Source organism: Bicyclus anynana, chromosome 23, assembly GCF_947172395.1.
Source record: "Bicyclus anynana chromosome 23, ilBicAnyn1.1, whole genome shotgun sequence".
Taxonomy (NCBI): domain Eukaryota; kingdom Metazoa; phylum Arthropoda; class Insecta; order Lepidoptera; family Nymphalidae; genus Bicyclus; species Bicyclus anynana.
The window spans coordinates 5,324,810-5,345,596 of NC_069105.1; the positions used below are offsets into that span (position 1 = coordinate 5,324,810).

Below are 20,787 nucleotides of genomic sequence, written 5' to 3' on the forward strand. Positions count from 1 at the left end.
ATATTTTAGCTGGTGGGAGGCGTCGTTTTCAATTCATATAGATTTTATTTTCCTACTTCCTAGCTGAGATAAGTACCTACTGCCTAGCAAAAAACTACCATTACCATTTGCAATTATTTGTGTGGCCAAGGCTAAGGCCAAAGTAATTTTGAGGTTGAAGAGTTACACATTTATTCAACTCAACAGGAAAATCGGATTTTTTGGAGATTTATTATTATTAATCACTGACAATGATGTCTGCTAGGTTAAAGATTAGCTGATCCTCATCTCTGTAACCTGCCAGACGTGTTTGTCAGTGTTTCACTCATTGATTAAATTTTTAAAATTAATAGATATTCAATTACGGTGAATAGGAGATTTTTTGATAACTTTTGCTTTGTGTCCTAAGGAACGAAGCATATTTAACTTATCAACTAGTCTAATAACTAAAACTTCATGACGTGGCAATGTGTTCCGAGTGATGCTTGAAGAAAAAACAAACAAAATTGGAAAGCAGTTGAGTATTATATTCTGTATTTAATTTTCATTATTTTTGTATATTCTATATCCATACATACGAGTAGGTAGGTACTAGATTATAAATTAAATTGTATTTTCTTTTTGTGATTTAAAAAAAAAACAGTTTTCGTAAATGCGTACCTAGTTTAGGGTTTGCTACACGTTCTCATTGCTAAAACAAAAACTACGATTATGTATTTAAAATTTTCGTCTGTTTTGGCTAATCTCTGGACCAGTTGAACCGATTTCTACTGGAAGATAGTGGAGATTATTGAGCAATAAATTATTATTGATCACTTTTTTATCCCGGAATAATCTATGCTTTCTGCGGGTTTTGTGAATAGGGTTTTATTTTATAGCATAGGCGAATTAGTTGGCTCTTGAATCATCTTTTTGTGGCGATGAGTCCACTGGCGCTGGCTCTGCTGTGTCTGCAGCTGGCGCGCGGCGACGGCGCGTGGGCGCCGCTGGAGGGCCTGCCGCTGGTCAGCGCGCACCCCTGCCGGCACTCGCGCGCCGTCGCGCTGTGGCTGGAGCCCGGCCTGCCGCCCGCCCGCACCGACCGCTACTACGTGCACGTCGACACGCACATACCCGCGAACAGTGTCATGAATGTGACGTTCGACTCCGCAGTTGACATCATCCTCACCATCCGGTCGGTGAGTGCTCATAATTACGTTTTCTACTAACAATACAATAGGCTGTATAGTGTATGAGGTGCTAGATTGAGTAAACGCAGGTGTTATACAGAAGGTGGGAGAACCTATGGAGAGGAGATCATAGATCCGTCAGATAGATCTCCACACACTCTGTAGTAAATAGCAATAAATGATCAAAGAAAGTCTGTGGACACAGACAGCAACAGTCATCTTGAAAAGTCCTACCTAAAAAAGATCTTCGTTCAATAACAATGAATGTTGTATAACGGTTAAAAAGAGACAAAAACAACAGTTTCATTCGGAATGTGACATAATTAGCAAGAGGTCCACCATTATCCTTAGTTGCGTTTATTTCGTAGCGTTGAAATATTTTAGCAGCAATCAACTATCCTCCAAAGACACCGCCATCAAAACACCTCACAAACATTTTATAAACGGAAAAAGATCATTTTTATATATTGCTGGTCCCAGATTTGATGAATGAACCGTTACAATGTCCAAATTAGTGTCATTTTTAAATAATCAGTTATAAACTGGTTTAATTTCAGCTGGATTGACAGTTGCACAATCAATATAAGGGCAAGTACTTTCTAAAATGCATGATTTCAACAAAAACTTGAAATTTAAAAAAATGTTAACAGCTGGGCATTCTAAATTATTTTTGGTAATTGATTTCATAAAAAATCAATATTTATAAAATAAAAGATTTTTCGGAATTTTCATTTTTTCTATAACAAGCTGGGCCCAAAATGGCCGGTGTTCTGTAAGTCCAACATTTAATTTTCACTTACAATTCACCACTCTGTGAACACCGGCCATAATGATAGTTTTTTTCGTTCAAGAACGAGACGTTTTCAAGAGGTTCTTTGACTGATGGCGACAGCTTCGCGCTTCGCTTCGACAGTGAAATGGCGGGCCTGAGCTTCATAGTGGAGGGCTCTACTCCGGGACTGACTCCTAACCTGACAGGCCTGTCAATCAATGACCAGCAATACTGTGAAGAACCTGATGTGGTGAGCATTCAGCATTATTAAGAAGAGCTTAGTTTAAGTTGAGCTTTGAGCTTTGGGCTTTGAATTAGTATCAGCCAAAATGCAGATTTGGTTTAGTGAATACGAAAAACACAATCTAAATATATTTTTTGTATTTACAGGGATATCTCCGTAAGTACCAGGCAAAGGAGGCGCTGAGAAATAACGAATATCCTTGGGTAAGTAAACAACTATGGGTGTTTGCGCAGTAAACGATATGGTGTCGGGAACCATGTACGTTTTTGAAATAGGTTTTGTTTACAGGACTTTTAAAATGCCACGTTTGTCAAGGGCAGGCATAGTTATATACAGCAATTTTCTCTTCTTCTGCAATAGTTTTCTCATTCCAAATAAAACTTCAGTACTAATTATCTAATTAAGCTTAAGCAATTATTATTTTCATCTTTTTAAGAAAGCCGTGATCCGAAAATCCAACACCAATTGTGGAAGACCACACTTAAGTAGCACACCTGCGATAGAGAACGGTCCCGCGCAGCCCGGCGCCTGGCCGTGGCATGCGGCTCTGTATAGTTTGAGAAACTATGCGACCAAATACATATGCGGTGGCACGCTCATTTCTAAAAACTTTGTTTTAACAGGTAAGTAAACCTTTCGTGCTTTCATTCCCAAGCTCTAATAATAATCTGCTATATAACACGACAGTGCCGTGATAGCCCAGTGGATATGACCTCTGCCTCCGACTTCGGAGGGTGTGGGTTCGAATCCGGTCCGGGGCATGCACCTCCAACTTTTTAGTTGTGTGCATTTTAAGAAATTAAATATCACGTGTCTCAAACGGTAAAGAAAAAACATTGTGAGGAATCCTGTACTTCAAAGTATTTTCCTAATTCTCTGCGTGTGTAAAGTCTGCTAATCCGCATTGGGCCAGCGTGGTGGACGACGAGATTACCGCCTTGTGGAAAGTTGAAGCAACCGTTATATTACTGTTTCAATATTCTTATAGCGAAATACTGCGACCAACACCTTAATAAGCTTTCGCTTGACTGTTGGATCAAGGGTCGGATATAGAAGAAGGTAATCCTTGAGACGGCGTGTATTGTAAGGACATTCCTCACTGGAGCCAGAGCTATTCAACCTTTATGAAAACAGGGAGGTCTGACTATAGCGCATCCTTAGTTATTTCAGATACACGCCGTGATAACGATAATTTAACGACTACGGTTGTGGTGGTAAATGTTGAAGGCAAATGGTCGCGACGTATATCTTTAACCCGGTGGTTAGATCTACTCAAAAATATACAGTAAAGTACCATCTAATTGGAAAGGACATTTATGTTTTCTTTTTTTATAGCTGCGCACTGCGTTTATAACTGGACTACAGGCATGGCTTTTCCAGCAATAACTTTGACAGTGGGTCTAGGACAACATGTTTTGAATGAAAACAGTAGCCATTCTCAAGTCAAGAAGGTAGGCATATTACTGTACTAGAAGCACTTCTCATCTGACATTTATATGAAAATTTATAAAAAAAGTTAATTCTAGACACCAATTCAGGCAGTTTTGCAGGAAGATTTCCACGCTTTCGAGTAGCTTTTTTAGTAGCTGTAGCCGTGACCGAGATTTCGTGGAAGTATTACTGCAACTTTTATTTCTGCAGCGAAGCAACATTAAACTTAGACACGACACAGGGCAGCATTTTGTAGGAAGTGTTCTTTGCTTACCCGACGAAGTAATATTATCTTTATAAACGACGGTGTTTCTCTGAATGATTGGTCATCAATATTATTACTGTAAAAAGTCCTTACTTTGAAATTTGTTAAAAGTTATTAAGATTCATTACCATCTTCTTTTCCTTATTTCAATCCTTTCCATTTGCTTCTATCATTCGTCAACTTATCATCTAATCCTTTTGCAAAACTTCGATTATCTATTATTTGGCCTTCTTCTTCTAATTATTCTAGTAATATGACTTTTATCCCTCCGCATAACATATCCATATAAAGCTAACCTTTTACTCCTCAACTTTTCAGACACTAGCGCCACTTTCAGCCTTCCCCTTATATATTCAGTAGCGGACGCCCGCGACTTCGTCCGGGGAATTTATTTTTTACAAATCCCTCGGGAACCATGGATTTTTCCGGAATCAAAAGTAGCCTGTGTTTCAATCCAGTCTATAATATATCTCAATACCAAATTTCAGCTGATTTGGTTCAGTAGTCAAGGCGCGAAAGAGTAACAAATATTCAAATCATCAGAAATCATCAGTTTTGGCAAATCTCGGGAAACCATGGATTTTTTCGGGATAAAAAGTACGCCTATGTGTTAATCCAGAGTAAAATCTATTTAGATTCCAAATTTTAGCCAAATCGCTTCCGTAGTTGCGGCGTTAAAGGGTAACAAACATCCGAACAAACATACATACAAACATCCATACAAACTTTCGCGGTTACAATGTTAGTAGGATTCCTTCATGCATCCTAGTCATACCATGCATCCATGTAAACATACCCATTTTTCTTTAACGGAACGGAAACGGTTTTTCCTTTTACTGAAAACTTTCTGATTCATACAACATGGCAGGTCTAACAGGTAGTCCAGTACATTTTACCCAAAAGTTATGATTCAATTTCGCTAATTTCTTCCAGGTTGAGAGAGTGATTATTCACGAGCGTTATAACAACATAAAACTATTTAACAACATAGCATTGCTGAAGTTATCGTCGGCGGTGTCAGTCACGAACTTCGTGCAGCCCGCGTGTCTGCGGCGCGGGGGAGAGCTCTCCGCGCCCACCGCGTCCGACGTAGGAGTTGTGAGTGACTAGGGACTCGGTCCGCTTCAATCACAAAGAAGTTCGTAAGATACTTTTCGTCGCGTAAATAAAATTATGATGATGATGATGATGATGATGATGATGATGATGACGATGATGATATTTTATTTATTTCTCAGTTCTCACTTGTTATAGTGGCCCCTCACTGACAATTTTTAGTTGGCCGATATTTTTTTTTTTTTATTATTATTATTCTTTACAAGTTAGCCCTTGACTACAATCTCAATAGTAAGTGATGATGCAGTCTAAGATGGAAGCGGCTAACTTATTAGGAGGAGGATGAAAATCCACACCCCTTTCGGTTTCTACACGACATCGACCGGAACGCTAAATCGCTTGGCGATACGTCTTTGCCGGTAGTTGGACGACTTTTTAATTTTGCGTTATTTAATTGGACGGTATTTAGTTGAACAAATGTGCGGGCTGCCATAAGGGCCCTACTCACACATCTGCCGCAGGGGCAATCTAGGGTGCACGGCGGTTGTGGCGATATCGGGAGTATCTCTACACACTTGCCTGCCGTGCAGTGTTCCAGAATAAGCCGAGCTGAGCACACGTATTGAGAATGGCACCCATATTATCGACCACTCAAAAGATTGGAGTAGCCTTGGCGCTTTCTGTGGTGCTACCTCAAAAAAAAGGAAAAGGAGATACTGGGTGAAGAAATGGCTACAGAAAAGAAGTCAGTTATGCCACATGAATATTATAAAAGTACACATTTTGATTCTACGCTGTTTGTACGTGCACTCCGTGTGACAGCTGCTGACAAACTGACTGAGAAATTGCCCCATTCGCGCTACACACGCACCGACGGCAGGGACGACTTAGGGATCAAGGATAGTCTCGCGCCCCTGCCGCCCTGCCGCAGGGCCATCCTCCCAAATTGCCCCGGCATGCCTACACACATCACAATTAAGGATGCAATTAAGGGTCATCCCCACTCCTACACCCTAGATTGCCCCTGCGGCAGATGTGTGAGTAGGGCCTTATACATCGCTATACCTGTTCTACCGAATAACTCGGCCAACTAAAAGTTGTAAGTGAGGGGCCACCCTAAAGGGCTATTTTTGCCACAGGTACCGGGCTGGGGCTTGGGCAACGACGACACTTTGTCCGGCTCCCTACAGCAAGTGCTGCTGCCCATAGTCTCGGCAGAGACCTGCGTCAGCAGCCAACCGCCCTATTCTTCCTACAATTTAGACCGGAACGGCTTCTGCGCAGGATATCATAATAACGGTAATATTTAATTTTTTATTTTTTTATTTAGTAATAGTTTAATTGCAGGAAGAAGATTTGACTGTGGATGTATTGGGGAGACAGCACAAATGTGGTTGTGTGAAATATAGTATCCTGTAGCCTGTAGTCTCCAAGAATTAAATAATCTTTCGTAGAATCCTTTAAAAAACTTTTAAAGGACGTTAAAAGACCTTTTGTAAAGCCATACTGTTCATGATGAAACAAGTTATTTAAATTAAAATGACATAAAAGTTGATTTATTATTATTTTTTCAAAGACCTTGCTAAGTGTTGACAATATTGTAATCGGTCTATAATTATTAAGATCTGATTTGTCTTCCATCCATTCTGTCGGAAAAATACCTAAGTCCACACATTCATTAAAAATAATGGCTAAGTGGGGAGCAATGACATATACAATCTTCTGAAAATAGAGTAGAAATACGACCCTCCCCTCGGTTAGCTATAGTACGCTACACCGTCCAAGTGCCGGTAGGCGGTCTTCACCACATAATACCCGTAAATAAATCAATAAAGCCAAGCGCTCTTTCACAAATTTGCCAAAGGAGAAGTTTGAAATGGGGCTCACTCTTCAGAACGATACAGAAATGAAAACTTAAAATCTAGTAAATAATTACATTTTAATGTTTTTTGCAGGAACGGGAGTTTGCAACGGAGACAGCGGAGGGGGTCTCGTGGTGAGTTTGCGTCGTTTTTGGGGTTCCGTTGAGCAGAAGGAACCATTATAGTTTCGCCATGTCCGTCCGTCCGTCCTTCCGTCCACGGTTTAGCGCAGAGACTATTACAACTACTACAAGGAAGCCTACTTGTGATTAGTTGTGCGCGAAAGCGCCACAGTTTGGGATATTTCATTCATTTATTTCAGTTATTTTCATTTTAACACTAAAATACTGTACGGATTTTCATGAAATATTCATGAAAATCCGATGGAAAATGGAATTTATTAACCAATTTTAATTTTTTTTTGAAACAGTATACTTCTAGATATACTTTTAGATGTATCTGGAAGTATACTCTTTCAAACAAAAACAGTAATTTTGTGATTTCGTTGTTTATGAACCGATTCTGATAATTCTTTTTTTGTTGGAAAGGATGTGTTTCGAGGGTGGTACCATGATAAGGAAACCAGAATCTGATGATGGAATCCTGAAGATAATTGGTCGAGGGGAACTTTTGAAAATTGGAGGGTTGGCCAGTGCGTTTCTTAATTTTATAACTTTTAATTTTAAACACTGTTCTTTCATTAGTAAAATCTTGATATTTTATAAGTATAATTTTGTCAAATAAGAACAAAACAATTCGGGTGCTACTAAAAATGTAAAAACCTGAGCCGCAGCTCGCTCAGTTTTTGTCTCTCCCACATGATGGACCCGGCACCGGCACGATGAATCCATGCTAAGCTACTAGTAGATCTTTTCGTAACTTCCACTGGTCCACCGATATAAGCTAGTTTAGCATCTGTCTTGTTCCAGGTTAACATTCCCAACGAGAAAGAGTCAGGCAGCGGGACGGTGTCAGGGTCCTGGTATGTCAGGGGCATCGTATCTCATTCTGTGTCAGTTGATGACACTCAGATATGCGACGCGAACTATTATAGCGTGTATATGGACGTGTACAAATATATGAAGTGGATTGATGACCAAATTTGGAACGATACCGGACGAGAAGTTCTGGCTACATAGTTCCAAATATATTTAATAGCGTTAAATTGCATTAATAGAAGAAAGGCAATTAATCAAGGAGCTCTTGGGAAGGAAAACTGTATAAATTTTTACGTGGGGAATCACTTTATTTTGATTTATTTATTTATTAATTCGATTTTTAATAAATAATTATAAATTGACTTAATTAATGGCTTTTCAATCTAATTACCTATGTCTGTAAACATGACAATGCCAGTTTTTCATTTCCCTTCCCATATAAGCTTGCGTGTACGTCATTAAGCATGTTGTATGTTAAATAAATGTTTAGTAGAGGAGTCAGAAATAAAGAAAAATAAAGAAATAAACTTTGACGGCCTCCGTGGAGCAGTGGTATGCGCGGTGGATTTACAAAACGGAGGTCCTGGATTCGATCCCCGGCTGGGCTGATTGAAATTTTCTTAAGTGGTCCAGGTCTGGCTGGTGGGAGGCTTCGGCCGTGGCTAGTTACCACTCTCCTGACAAAGACGTACCGCCAAGCGATTTAGCGTCCCGGTACGATGTCATCTAGAAACCGAAAAGGGGTGTGGATTTTCATCCTCCTCCTGACAAGTTAGCCCGCTTCCATCTTAGACTATATCATCACTTACCATCAGGTGAGATTGTAGTCAAGGGCTAACTTTTAAAGAATAAAAAAAAAATAAAAAATAAAGAAAAAAAAACAAATACATCAAATACCTAGCTAAACCAAGTGAACTCAGTAGCAAACGCAAACCAGTTCTATGATATGCCGGTCATTATCACTCAGGCCAGCTTCTGTTTATGTTTTGATGTTCGTAGTTTTGTTTCGTATTCACAAGAAACCGGTCGTGTTATACTTAGTTCAAAATGGCGAATAAGGAAAATAGACAAGTGAATTGAGTAGCCACTTTATTGATCAATAACTTGTACTCGTGTATTATTCGAATATTTTTTTAAATAATCTCAGTTAACGCGTCGCTTGTGCAAGCTCTGTTTCAGTTTGTATATACAGTATTATTTTCTTCAGATAAATTATTCGTTCAGTCAGTCAGTTAGGGATCAGCCATCAGGTGAGTTGTGTGTCTTTGGAGCGGTTTCTGACAGCAACCAGTAGAGAACTCTGCCGTCAACTACTGATCGAGCACGTCAGCTCGCTTCAGGCGTTTGATTTACGGAGCTACCAGTGAGCGATTGGGATGTGGAGTCGTTCTTTGAACTTTTTATTGTTAAAATTTATTTATCCAATTTTATACAATTTTACAATAATATTAAAACTACGTACCTACATATCTATAACTACATATTTTAAAAAGGAAATATACTAAATTTAAATTATATCTAAAGGCTCAGGCGTCGTAGAATTCGTCCGAATCGACGATCATAGGTAAAGTGCCCAGAAGGCTGGCAGTATTGCCACGTTGTATGGCAATACTAAATCTTTGGCTTAAATATAGGCCAGCCTTCTGGTCACGGGAGGTGTCGATTAACCGCTTTGCAATTTCTTTGTAAAGAAAGCGAGTACTCGGACCCCACGGTCCTAGTGTTTCGCCCGCAAACGGCTCAAATATGTAATCTCCGACGAGAATGCTATATTTGCGCCGCTTGAGGGTCTCTGCTGATGAAGCAGCAGCGCCCGCACATCCCATCGTGCCAGGAAGATGTGAAGGCGCAAGGGTGTCTACGCAAGTCGCGTCCACACCAAAGGCCTACCCATCTTCCATGGCATCAAAGACATGCCGTCTCGTCTTTTACCATCGTCACGCGCCAAACCGTTAGGTTCTAAAACGGCTGGCACGCCGGCGGTGACAAGAGCACGACGTATGATGTCGTTCAGGCTAGCGTGCCGCGGAATACAATTATTATTATTCATTACAATTGTTTTTGATTTCCGGTTGGCATTTCCAGATATTGGTGGGTCTCATCATTGCGAGTAAACCGAAAGGCATCAGTGATAATCCTTAATATATACAAGCGGTAGCGATGAGTCCGCTGGCGCTGGCGCTGGTGCTGCTGTGGCTGCAGCTGGCGCGCGGCGACAGCGCGTGGGCGCCGCTGGAGGGCCTGCCGCTGGCCTGCGCGCACCCCTGCCGGCACTCGCGCGCCGTCGCGCTGTGGCTGGAGCCCGGCCTGCCGCCCGCCCGCACCGACCGCTACTACGTGCACGTCGACACGCACATACCCGCGAACAGTGTCATGAATGTGACGTTCGATTCTCGCGTTGATGTAACCTTTACTCTTCGATCGGTAAGTTTAACCCCTAATGTAAAAAATGTCGGGAATCCTTTTTATCCATATTTACTAATATTTATCCATTCTTATACTATAATAAAATTGCGAAAGTAAGTAAACTACTGAACCGATTACGCAACGCTTTGATTTGGTATGTCATTAAAAATATATTGAAAACGATACAACGCCTAAATTGACGCAACTAATGAGCTATTGAGGTATCGTCATTCGTCGTATGTAGTGAAGGGAAATAGACAAATGACAAAATGATATTTGCGCAGCTGTTTGTTGACATTTGTCTTCAAATGTCTTTCATTGCGTTGGGACGAAAGAGATACTCCGCCGCCAGTAGTCCAAATTTTCTCTAACGAAATATGTGGCGTGCTAGGCGAACAGAACGTGGTCTTTGGGTTCCACATGGAACCCTTATAGTTTCGCCATATTGTCTGTCCGTCCGTCCGTCTGTCTGCGGTCTAACGCAGGGACTATTACTATTAGAAAGCTGTAAAGGGTTCCTTCCCTACATGCAAAGCGAGGGTGAATTGTACATTGTCTATCCCATGGTGTGGGGTATCGTTATAGGTATTTTTGTACGCGCTGTAAAATGCTAACCTAATCTACGGAACCCTACCCAGCGCGTGGTCCGACACGCACTTAAATAATTGTGATGTGTGGCATAATGTAGAAATAAAGATATTTTCTTTCTTTCTTTCATTTGGCCGGTTATTTTAACAATAAATTTTGGTGAAGCTAGCTAGATTAGATACATAGTGTGATCAATGTTAAAAATAACAGCATTTTTGGTATTATGTTTAAGGACAGGTGGAAGTATTCAAGAGTGTCTTTGACTAACGGCGATGGCTTCACGTTCGGCATCGACAAAGACCTGTCAGGTCTGGGCTTTATAGTGGAGGGCTCTTCTCCAGGACTGACCCCTCACTTGACAGGTCTATCTATCAATGACAAGGAGTTCTGCGAGAAGCCTGATGTGGTATGCATGTTAAACCAAATTACCTTCATTATTCAAATCATATTCGGCTCACTACTGAGCTCGAGTCTCCTCTCAGAATGTGAGGGGTTAGGCCAATAGTCCACCACGCTGGCCCAATGCGGATTGGCAGACTTAACACCCGCAGAGAATTAAGAAAATTCTCAGGTATGCAAGTTTCCTCACGATGTTTTTGTTCACCGTTTGAGACACATAATATTTTATTTCTTAAAATGCACAATGCAATGCAGATGTAATCGAAGATGGAAGCGAACTAACTTGTTAGGAGGAGGATGAAAATCCAGACCCCTTTCGGTTTCTACACGCCTTCGTACTAACCGCTAAATTGCTTGGCGTTACGGCGGCTGAAGCCTCCCACCAGCCAGACCTGGACCAATTAAGAAAACCTCAATCAGACCAGGCGGGAATCGAACCCAGGACCTCCGTCTTGTAAATCGACCGCGCACACCACTGCGCCACGGATGGCGTCAAGGCCGAGGTGCATAACACGAGCCGGATCATATCCACAAGGTTATCACGGCCCGTATTTGTTAAATCAAAATCAAAATCAAAAATCATTTATTTCAAGTAGGCTCAGTTTACAAGCACTTTTGACACGTCAGTTGACTATTTGTAAAGATTCTACCACCGGTTCGGAAGGCAGGTTCTGCTGAGAAGATACCGGCAAGAAACTCAACAGTTGCTCTTTTGAAAAAGTCATACAGTATTATAATTTACAATTGATAACAATTACTAATAATTTACATTTCTTATAGTTTTACTTCCTGTGTGAAGGTGTTATTGTTTCATAATACTAGATTAATATTTACAGGAATATCTTCGGCATTACGAAGCAGATGATACGAAGCTGGAAGATGACGAGTATAAGTTGGTGAGTTGTGCGCAGACATGCCGATTGGTAAACTATATAGGATAGGCTATATCTACATCCATAATCTATCAATGGTCAGGAAATAGTTGGAACTGTTGTATCGGTTACGCCGATAACAAAAATTACGTTGGTTTGCTAGAATGTTCCTGGACCAAAGCCTAGACATTCTCAATAAAGAGTACCTTACCTGGTCAAGAGTACCGAAGAACTTGTTTGAAAGGGATGATGAGAAGTGTGAAACGTCAAACTAATTATGAACATACTTTTGACTTACTTGCGAACAAAATATTTATTTTCTTTTTTATATAAAGAATGCCGTGATACGAAGATCAAAAATAGGAAGTAACAACTGTGGAAAGTCAAAAGTGAATTTGAACACGGGCTTTGAGAACGGGCCTGCACAGCGCGGCGCCTGGCCGTGGCATGTTGGGGTATATAGGTTGAGGAATTACCCAAATGTAGGAATGTTTTACGTTTGCGGAGGCACGCTTGTTTCTCAGAACTTTGTATTGACAGGTAAGAAAATCTTCTTAGTATTCATATATACAGGGTTAAATCATCATTATCAGCCCATTTTAACAGCTACTTACAAGGCCAGACCTCTCCCGTCACAGGAGAGGCGATATGAAGCATAAAACCATCAAACTGCTCCAATGTGGGTTAGTGGTGGGGTGGGTTAGTGGGTTAGTTAATTGAAAAAGAATACAATAAGGAACTTAGCTAAGGCTCGATTAGCGCAATGGTGGCAAGAGCCCTTTTTATTATATCATTATGAGTCTGAGTCCTAGAGCCACATGAACACTTTCATTATCTAATAAAGTGCCAAGATTTTTCGATGGCAAAGCGTGAAGCCAATACCCAGACTCCTTTTCGGATAAAGATAGAAGCTGGCTTGATCTAAGCACTTGTAATATGTTGGGACATCTGACCTTCCTCAACTCAATAAACTCTCTAGAACCTCTGTGGCATGATTATGCAAACAGAATTGAAATGAAGAATACGAGAACTTAGCTCTTTTGTACTGAGCACAGAGGTAAGAAAAGCCGGACGCATTCCGATCGCACGCCGATGCCACCATATTTCACCGGTAAAGAAGCTTGGTTTAAAAAACTTGACACTTCAATGCTGGCGAGCTGACATTTATATGAACAGTCTTGTTTTCAATGGCAAGACGATATGTAACGGTAGCAAGAACATTGAAATAATGTAGGATGTTGTCAGTCAGTCAGTACAGGGTTTGATTGCTTTTGTATTTATATTTTTACAGCTGCTCACTGTGTCGCGGTCAAGGGCAGAGCCCTTTCGCCGAACAGGATGTTTGTGGAATTAGGAAAACATAATTTGTATGAAATTGAAAAGCAATCAGAACATAAGAAAGTAAGTACATCGACAGTGGCACTGCACAACTCTTGTTCAAGTGTTGAAAATAAAAAAAAATCCTTTATTCTAGTGCTTTACTATTTGTCTTATAGTCTTATAAGAAAAAAAAGAAATAATTTGGGTATGTAATTGTAAGTACAAAACTGTTCTAAGGCTTTTTCCATAGTTTTCTCTTCCGTGCAATACTCATTCAGACCGACTACTCGTTTATGAGAAGACGTCACCTCCGTCTCCTTTTCTGACGTCCTATTTTTCCTTTTTCGCCCCCTAGGCACCAATTATAACATTTTTCGTTATCTAATCTATAATGGGCATGGAATATTCCCAGCCCATTTCCATTTTAAACATTGGATTCTTTTGATTATATCCATCAGTTTTGTTGTTTCCCATATTTTCATACTGTCATATTTTCATATGTAATATTATGTCATATTTTTGTTTCTTACTCTCTCCTTTTATAACTTATTACAGATTGAATCAATACTTCTTCACGAGAAGTTCAACTACACCAATTACGATAGCGACATCGCGCTGTTGAAGTTGAGCTCTGCGGCGACGTTCTCTGAACACATCCAGCCCGCGTGTCTGTGGCCGCTCGGCGCGTACTCCGCGCTGGAGGATGACAACACTGTAGGAGTTGTGAGTGACTTACACTTTATTGCAATATCGCTTGCCCTGAAGGCGTCCATATCATAGGAGGAAACCGGAAGAGTATTTTAGACTTTGGCTGTACTTCTTCTATATTATATGATATTAGGAATCGTTAAAGCTAATTTAACTTTATTCCCTGCTGCCCAAAACAGTTATCTGGTACTCATGTTGAACCAATGACCTAAATTCTTGGGCCAAGATCAACGACCAGGTTATTGTCCCTTACATCTTTTCCTGTTTATTAAATATGAAAGATGTAAAACATTCGATGCGTATATGTCAACAACGTGAGGATTTCACCGCTACTGGCGTCTTGTTGTTCTGCTAAAAAGGGGAATCACAATTCTGAAACGGGGTCTGCTGAGTGTCTGCTCGTCAACAAGAACAGTGTTGTGGTAATGAATTTGATGTTATTGTTTTTGCAGATGGTGGGGTGGGGCTACGACAATGACAACCGTCAAGCCTCAGAGCTTCAGCAGGTGCAGTTGCCAATCGTGTCACTGGTGACCTGCTTCCGGAGCTATCCAAAGTACTTTCCGCACTTCGTGCATGAGAATAGCAGCTTCTGCGCGGGATATCATAATAAAGGTATCTTTTTTCTCGGCACTTGGTAACGTGCTTTGTTAGACTATTAGTTAGCCTAATACAGCGTCAAATCAATGAGCGGCTTGACAGAACTTGGAAAGTTTGATCTCAAGTAAAATTGAGAATGGTATGTATGGTATCAAAAGGATTTTTTAATGGAGGGTCATCTAAGTAAACATTAATAAAAGTGTTGCTAAGTGCAAAAGTCGCAAACGGATCGACTAATTTGTCTACTGACTTTTTACTATTCGTTAAGTTGCCTTCAGAAGGTCAACTACGTAGTTTATCTGCACAATAAGATACTTTACTTTCATTTCATCACTCTGCGTGATCGAATCCGAAATGAGGAGATCCGCAGTAGAACCAAAGTCACCGACATAGCATAGTTGCGAAGCTGAAGTGGCAATGGGCGGGGCACGTGGTGATGTGAGTAGTGGATGCAGGTGGCTCAGCAACGTGATGTTTGGAAGTCCATACAAAAGGCCTATGTCCTGCAGTGGACGTCCATCGTCTGATATGATGACTTTCATTTACAAGATAATTGATGTTCATTTGTGTTATCTTATAGGAACGGGAGTTTGCAATGGAGATTCCGGAGGTGCTTTAATGGTATGTTTCCTCACACATACTAAGTATCTCTAATCTTTTCAGGGTTCCGTATATGAAAGAAACAAATGCGTCTCTTATAGGATCACCTGTTGTAATACATTTGTTTGTTTGTTTATCAAAGTCCTTTTGTTTAGGATCACGTGGTAGCGTGAAGAAAAATACCAATAGTAGTGACTCGGAGAGCACGGTATTCATTCCTCAAGGCTCAGGACTTTGTCTTCAATTTCTACTTGTGATCCAGTCAATTACCACCCTTACCACTCTGGGCTCTGGGCTATCGGGGTAGCATAAGTTCTAAATCTCCCGTCTGCAGGTGAGAAGGTTTAAGCCTGTTATCTATTAAAAAATATACTGATGATAATGATGATGATGATGGCATAATTAACAAGAACATTCTTAAAAAGTCGCAATAGCTCAACTGTAAGAGAGCTCGGACTCATCACCGAGGGGTGGTGGTTTGGTGGTGGCAAAGACGTACCGCCAAGCGATTTAGCGTTCCGGTACGATGCCGTGTAGAAACCGAAAGGGGTGTGGATTTTCATCCTCCTCCTAACAAGTTAGCCCGCTTCCATCTTAGACTGCATCATCACTTACCATCAGGTGATATTGTAGTCAAGGGCTAACTTTGAAAAAGAATAGAAAAAGAATAAAAAAAAAAAACTCTTTACGGAAACAAGTCGCATCACCTAGCGTCGGCACGAGCCAACACGAGATGGAGTGACGTTATATCCGTCCCAGACTACTATTTCCTGCAATACTTTATTGTTTTTCAGGTATTCCTGCCGGAGAAGGACCAAGCGAACGGCAACAAGACGTCAGGCTCCTGGCACGTCAGGGGCGTCCAGTCCAACAGTCTAGCTGTTGTGGGTTCGCCAGTCTGCGACCCGGACCAGTACAGCGTGTTCATAGATATGAACAACTTCAGGGATTGGATGGAGCATGGACATTTAGAAGGCTGATGTCAATCGTAGTTTGAGAATAGAACATATTTATACCGAGCTTTTTAGATTATCAACATTATCTGATCAATGGACAACTGGCATATTATTGGCAATTGTAAACTAATCAGCGTATGTAAATCACAAAATATGTCCATTATAAAATTTGATAACGTCAAAACGATCTATTCCAAAGGAGTGCGGAGGTGTGGAGGAGAGATAAAAATTAAAATAAAATCAAAATGTTAATTATTATTTAAAAAGATGTTTTTGTTTGTTCTTTTTTTGGAAAGTGTTCCTTGCAATTTCTGTGCTGCTCTGGGTCTTTTTTCTGGACTTGGTTCTGGTCTGGCGACTGGAGACTCATGATCTCATCGTATTCTCATGATATCCCAAGAAATTATCAAAAAAAAAATACTATTTATGTATGTGGATTGTATGTACCCTTAGAATCTGATAGCAGCAAGGCACCTCGGTCCTTCATAATTGGCTACCGTACTTACCTGTGGCAAGAGCATAGGCTGACAAACTTTCCATCATCATCATTAATAGCCGACGGACGTCTACTGCTGGACATGGCTTCTTGCATGGACTTCCAAATACCACAGTCTCGAGCTGCCACCATTCAGCGGCTACCTGCAATCCGCTTGATGTCTTCTATCCACCTAGTGGGGAATAACCAATACTGCGCTTTCCGGTGCGGGGTCGCTATTCCAGCACCTTGGGACCCCAACGTCCATCGGGTCTTCGAATTATATTCTCCACTTTAGCTTTGCGACTCTTGTGACATTGGTTCTGCGGATCACCTCATTTATGGATTCGATCACGCAGAGAGACTTTTAGCATAGCTCGCTCCATCGCCCGCTGAGTGACTTTGAGCTGTCTTATGAGGCCAATAGTTATCGACCAAGTCTCATGTCCGTAAGTCATCACTGGCAACACGCACTGTTCGAAGACTTTGAGTCTTAGACAACCTTTTAGTTTCAGTAAAATGAGGCCATATCGCAGGCTCTCCCTCTATCTACTTCTAGAAGATGATTTTCATCTTAAAATCGAAAAGTCATTTGCTTATTCCGTTAACTAGCCATTCGCTGCCCGCGAGTATTTTATTGGTGAGCCCGTCTGCGTTGAAGAAGCCGACAGTCAGGGAATGCGGTTTTAATCTACCGTTGTGAGCCATTTAAAAAAAATCTTTATATTCCTCTATCGCGCGGAGCATGATACTGTGCTCGCCTTTTGCCCGGGGTTTTATATTATTTACATGTCACGTAACGGATACGATGGACGACCGGTCGTCCATTTACGAGTCCAATGGTAGGTTGTTTCTAATAAATTAAATAAAAGGTAACAGCCGCCATTTAGAAAATTGTATCAATGAGAGTACCTTTGTTCGTTGTTCAGTTACTTTTACAGTAGCAGCCCGTTTATAACGATGTTCACGTTTAAATGAGGCTGCCCCGCGTAACGGCGGAAATCAAATCCGATTTATAAGACTTTTATTTTTAACCGACTTCCAAAAAGGAGGAGGTTCTATGTTCGGCTGTATGTATGATTTTTTTTAAAGTAATTTATATAATGCTACGAATTTATGAACTAATGATTCACCTAGATTAAGTACCTATCTTCTATAGTTATAATCATTCTAAAGTAAGGAAATAATAAAAAAGTGTGGGTATAGGCTTTTGCCGAAAATTTAAGCCAACTGTATTGTAACACTAGCTGACGCTACCCGGTTTCACCCGTTCAACATTTTGATCATCGTAACTAACAGATAAACAGAAAGGCAGCTGATATTCTAAGTTCAGTAAGTGATTTGCAATACTTAGTTATCTCAGTTACAATCGCTAATTACGTGCAGTGGCATATACTACGACCATGATACAAGAAATAAAAAAAATAACAAAACTTAGTAAATCATACCTTACATTTGGTCTCGGAGTGGCCTCCCAGATTTGTTTCTTTTAAGGAAACCTGAATTTTTATAGCCAATGGCATGGAACTATTTAAAAATTAAAAACTATCTAATCATTATTTCGTTTATCAACCCATATTCGGCTCAATGCTGAGCTCGAGTCTCCTCTCAGAATGAGAGGGGGTTAGGCCAGTATTCCACCACGCTGGCCCAATGCGGATTGGCAGACTTCACACACGCAGAGAATTAAGAAAATTCTCTGGTATGCAGGTTTCCTCACGATGTTTTCCTTCACCGTTTTAGACACGTGATATTTAATCTCTTAAAATGTACATAACTGAAAAGTTGGAGGTGCATGCCCCGGACCGGATTCGAACCCACACCTTCCGGAATCGGAGGCAGAGGTCATATCCACTGGGCTATCACGGCTCTCATCATTCATTATTTACCCGTTAGTAAAACGACCTGTAGGAATATGGTTTGAGGTTTTATATTGAGAAAATTACGAAATGGGAGGAGAAAAATATATTCTAATTACGACATTGTTATTTCTGTACGCTGTTTACTGTTTAGTTAGCAAACAACGGAGTTTTAACAAGCATTTTATTTTCATTTTCCAAGCTGATTGTTTGCATTAGAATTTATTACTTACGTACGAGACGTTATTGCAAAATAGAATTATTACATTGCTGTTTTTTTTAAATCGTTTTTCAAGTAGATAGAACTTGAGAATGGGGTGGCACTACCACCAATGAAAAAAAGTAAAAAAAGGAAAAATTGTCTGTCTTCCAGTCAGAAGGTTATAGTGGTTAATTACTTGCTTTAAAATCTAAGCCTGAGGTTAATGGACACTTTGAAGCCCATCCTGAAGCTGAAGTAAAACAACCTGTAGGCTTTTTCGATTGGTCCATTTATTATTATTTCCATATAAAAAAGCTTAGTTAAAAAGTAGGTATACCTTTAATATGCCAAGTCTGTGTGTAGGTGGTGTTTTTATCTCCGTTTTGTGTAGGTTTTAAGAGCCAGAAGATTATCACCGGTTTGGGTAGATTCTTCTGTTAAGAGAAGAAAATCTTCAAGCTGTGTGTTTGTCAACTTGTGCTGTAAAAAAGTATTTTGTGGTAAGTTTTTCCGGAAAAGGAGTTTTGTATTAAGAAGAAGCCCAAATTAATGAAAATACTTATTGAAAAATTGTATATTTTTTTGGTCAATAAAGACAGACATTTTTGGTCATAGTTTCGAATCCGGTCCGCTTGACTATTGTCGTACCCACTGCTAACATGATCTTTCCGAATAATTTGTATTACGGGAAAAGGGGCGTTCATAAATTACGTGAGGTGTTTTTTCGAAATTTCTGACCCTCCCCCCCCCCTTGGTGAGATGTCGTGAGATTTTTTTCAACCCCCTCCCCCCATCCCCCAATCTCACGTGAGATTTTACAAAATGTGGGTTTCTTACGTAAATGTGTTAGATTATTATTGTAAAAAGACAAAAAAATTTGCTTCGTGTTTTTATTTACGACTAGTTAAGACTAGTAATCAATATTGATGAGAGTTTAATTATAAGTATAATAAAAATTTAACAATAGAATACTTAAATCGTAAGTACTGTAATTTAAAAAGAATATCTATTCTAATTCTGTCCATGGAGAACGAGATATGAAAACCGGCCAAAAATTAGTTATTAAAAATATATTTACTATACATATTTTATATATTTTTTTATTATAGATTTTTAATATATTTAAAATACATTTTTTTTGTACTTCGAAATATATATTTTTTACATTTTTTTTCATGAGGGATGGTGATTGGACAGTCAGTAAATGTATAGTCGTCGTCGAGGTATAAATGAAATTATTTTTTTTAGAACGAATTAGGAAATGATCTTAATCGTATTACGATTACGCTTAAGATTAAATCTTAAGCATGTACAATCTGGATTAAATTGACCAAAATAGTATTTTTTTTTTTGTTTCATTCAGAAAAAAAAATACGTGATATTTGCCGAGACCCCCCTTCCTTCCAACGTAAGATTAGATGAGATTTGACTCGACCCCCTCCCCCCCTAAAACATCTCACGTAATTTATGAACGCCCCCAAACGGAAATATTGGTCACAAATAAAAGTATATCTTCTAAATGTTTCCGTTATTGGTCACATTAAAAAAAAAAACTAATTGTAAGGTCCTGTTATCGCCGCGTTAGCCGCTTTTAAATTTACATGTTTTTAATAAATAGTGTAGGAAAAAGTAGTCTTTGACGGATATGACGTCGCTCAATCTCGTGTTGGCTTCAGTGTGCTCGTGGCGTTCGAGCCGTCCACATCTATTTTTGTGTAATTCTTTATGGGTTACTTCATACTTGGGATAGGCGGGGCGAGTGACTTGAGTGGAAAAGGGGAGTGTTTGTTAACAGTTAAAGGCGCCTTTAAACCTACACACATCGTTCACAAGTACGTGACTTCACTCAAGGTCATTCTCTGCCATTCTATGGTCTTATTTTTGTTACAGTTTGATTTGTTAATTAAGTTGTCCTGACAAGTGTTGTGAATCATAACCTTTGTTCGACATTAGTTTTCTAATATTTGTAATCACTTTTGAGTCCTATAATTGTCCTGTATGTATTGGCTCATGGGAAGAAACTATTAATGAACAGTCAACAGCACGGCGGCGTGTACAACTTTTACGATCTAACCAAAAAGTTGGG

General features: G+C 40.0%; 1 protein-coding gene across 4 annotated transcripts; it reads left to right on the forward strand.

Annotated features, from left to right (window-relative positions):
- The first annotated feature begins 429 nt into the window (after positions 1 to 429).
- On the forward strand, positions 430 to 16,433 carry LOC112047013 (chymotrypsin-like elastase family member 2A). Of its 4 annotated transcripts, XM_052888741.1 has the most exons (11): positions 6,887 to 6,912; positions 7,708 to 7,760; positions 9,802 to 10,140; positions 10,943 to 11,116; positions 11,946 to 12,005; positions 12,317 to 12,521; positions 13,273 to 13,382; positions 13,857 to 14,024; positions 14,462 to 14,624; positions 15,190 to 15,230; positions 16,004 to 16,433. In XM_052888741.1, exons 3-11 carry the CDS (start codon positions 9,877 to 9,879, stop codon positions 16,187 to 16,189), a joined length of 1,371 nt encoding a protein of 456 aa, XP_052744701.1. In that variant the 5' UTR covers positions 6,887 to 6,912; positions 7,708 to 7,760; positions 9,802 to 9,876; the 3' UTR covers positions 16,190 to 16,433. The 4 variants fall into 4 exon arrangements, with proteins under 4 accessions (XP_052744702.1, XP_023939676.2, XP_052744701.1 ...); XM_052888742.1 differs by lacking the exons at positions 10,943 to 11,116; positions 11,946 to 12,005; positions 12,317 to 12,521; ... (3 more) ...; positions 15,190 to 15,230; positions 16,004 to 16,433 and adding exons at positions 430 to 1,157; positions 2,000 to 2,170; positions 2,311 to 2,367; ... (2 more) ...; positions 4,794 to 4,958; positions 6,056 to 6,215 and having other exon boundaries at positions 6,872 to 6,912; positions 9,802 to 9,938; XM_024083935.2 differs by lacking the exons at positions 6,887 to 6,912; positions 7,708 to 7,760 and adding an exon at positions 8,697 to 8,966.
- The last annotated feature ends 4,354 nt before the right edge of the window (positions 16,434 to 20,787 follow it).

Bases quoted from the DNA above. Each gene is read 5' to 3' on its own strand.
- LOC112047013 (XM_052888741.1), top strand. From the start codon at position 9,877: ATGAGTCCGCTGGCGCTGGCGCTGGTGCTGCTGTGGCTGCAGCTGGCG. The intron at 14,625-15,189 runs GTATCTTTTTTC...GTTATCTTATAG, and splicing joins CGCGGGATATCATAATAAAG to GAACGGGAGTTTGCAATGGA. The intron at 15,231-16,003 runs GTATGTTTCCTC...ATTGTTTTTCAG, and splicing joins ATTCCGGAGGTGCTTTAATG to GTATTCCTGCCGGAGAAGGA.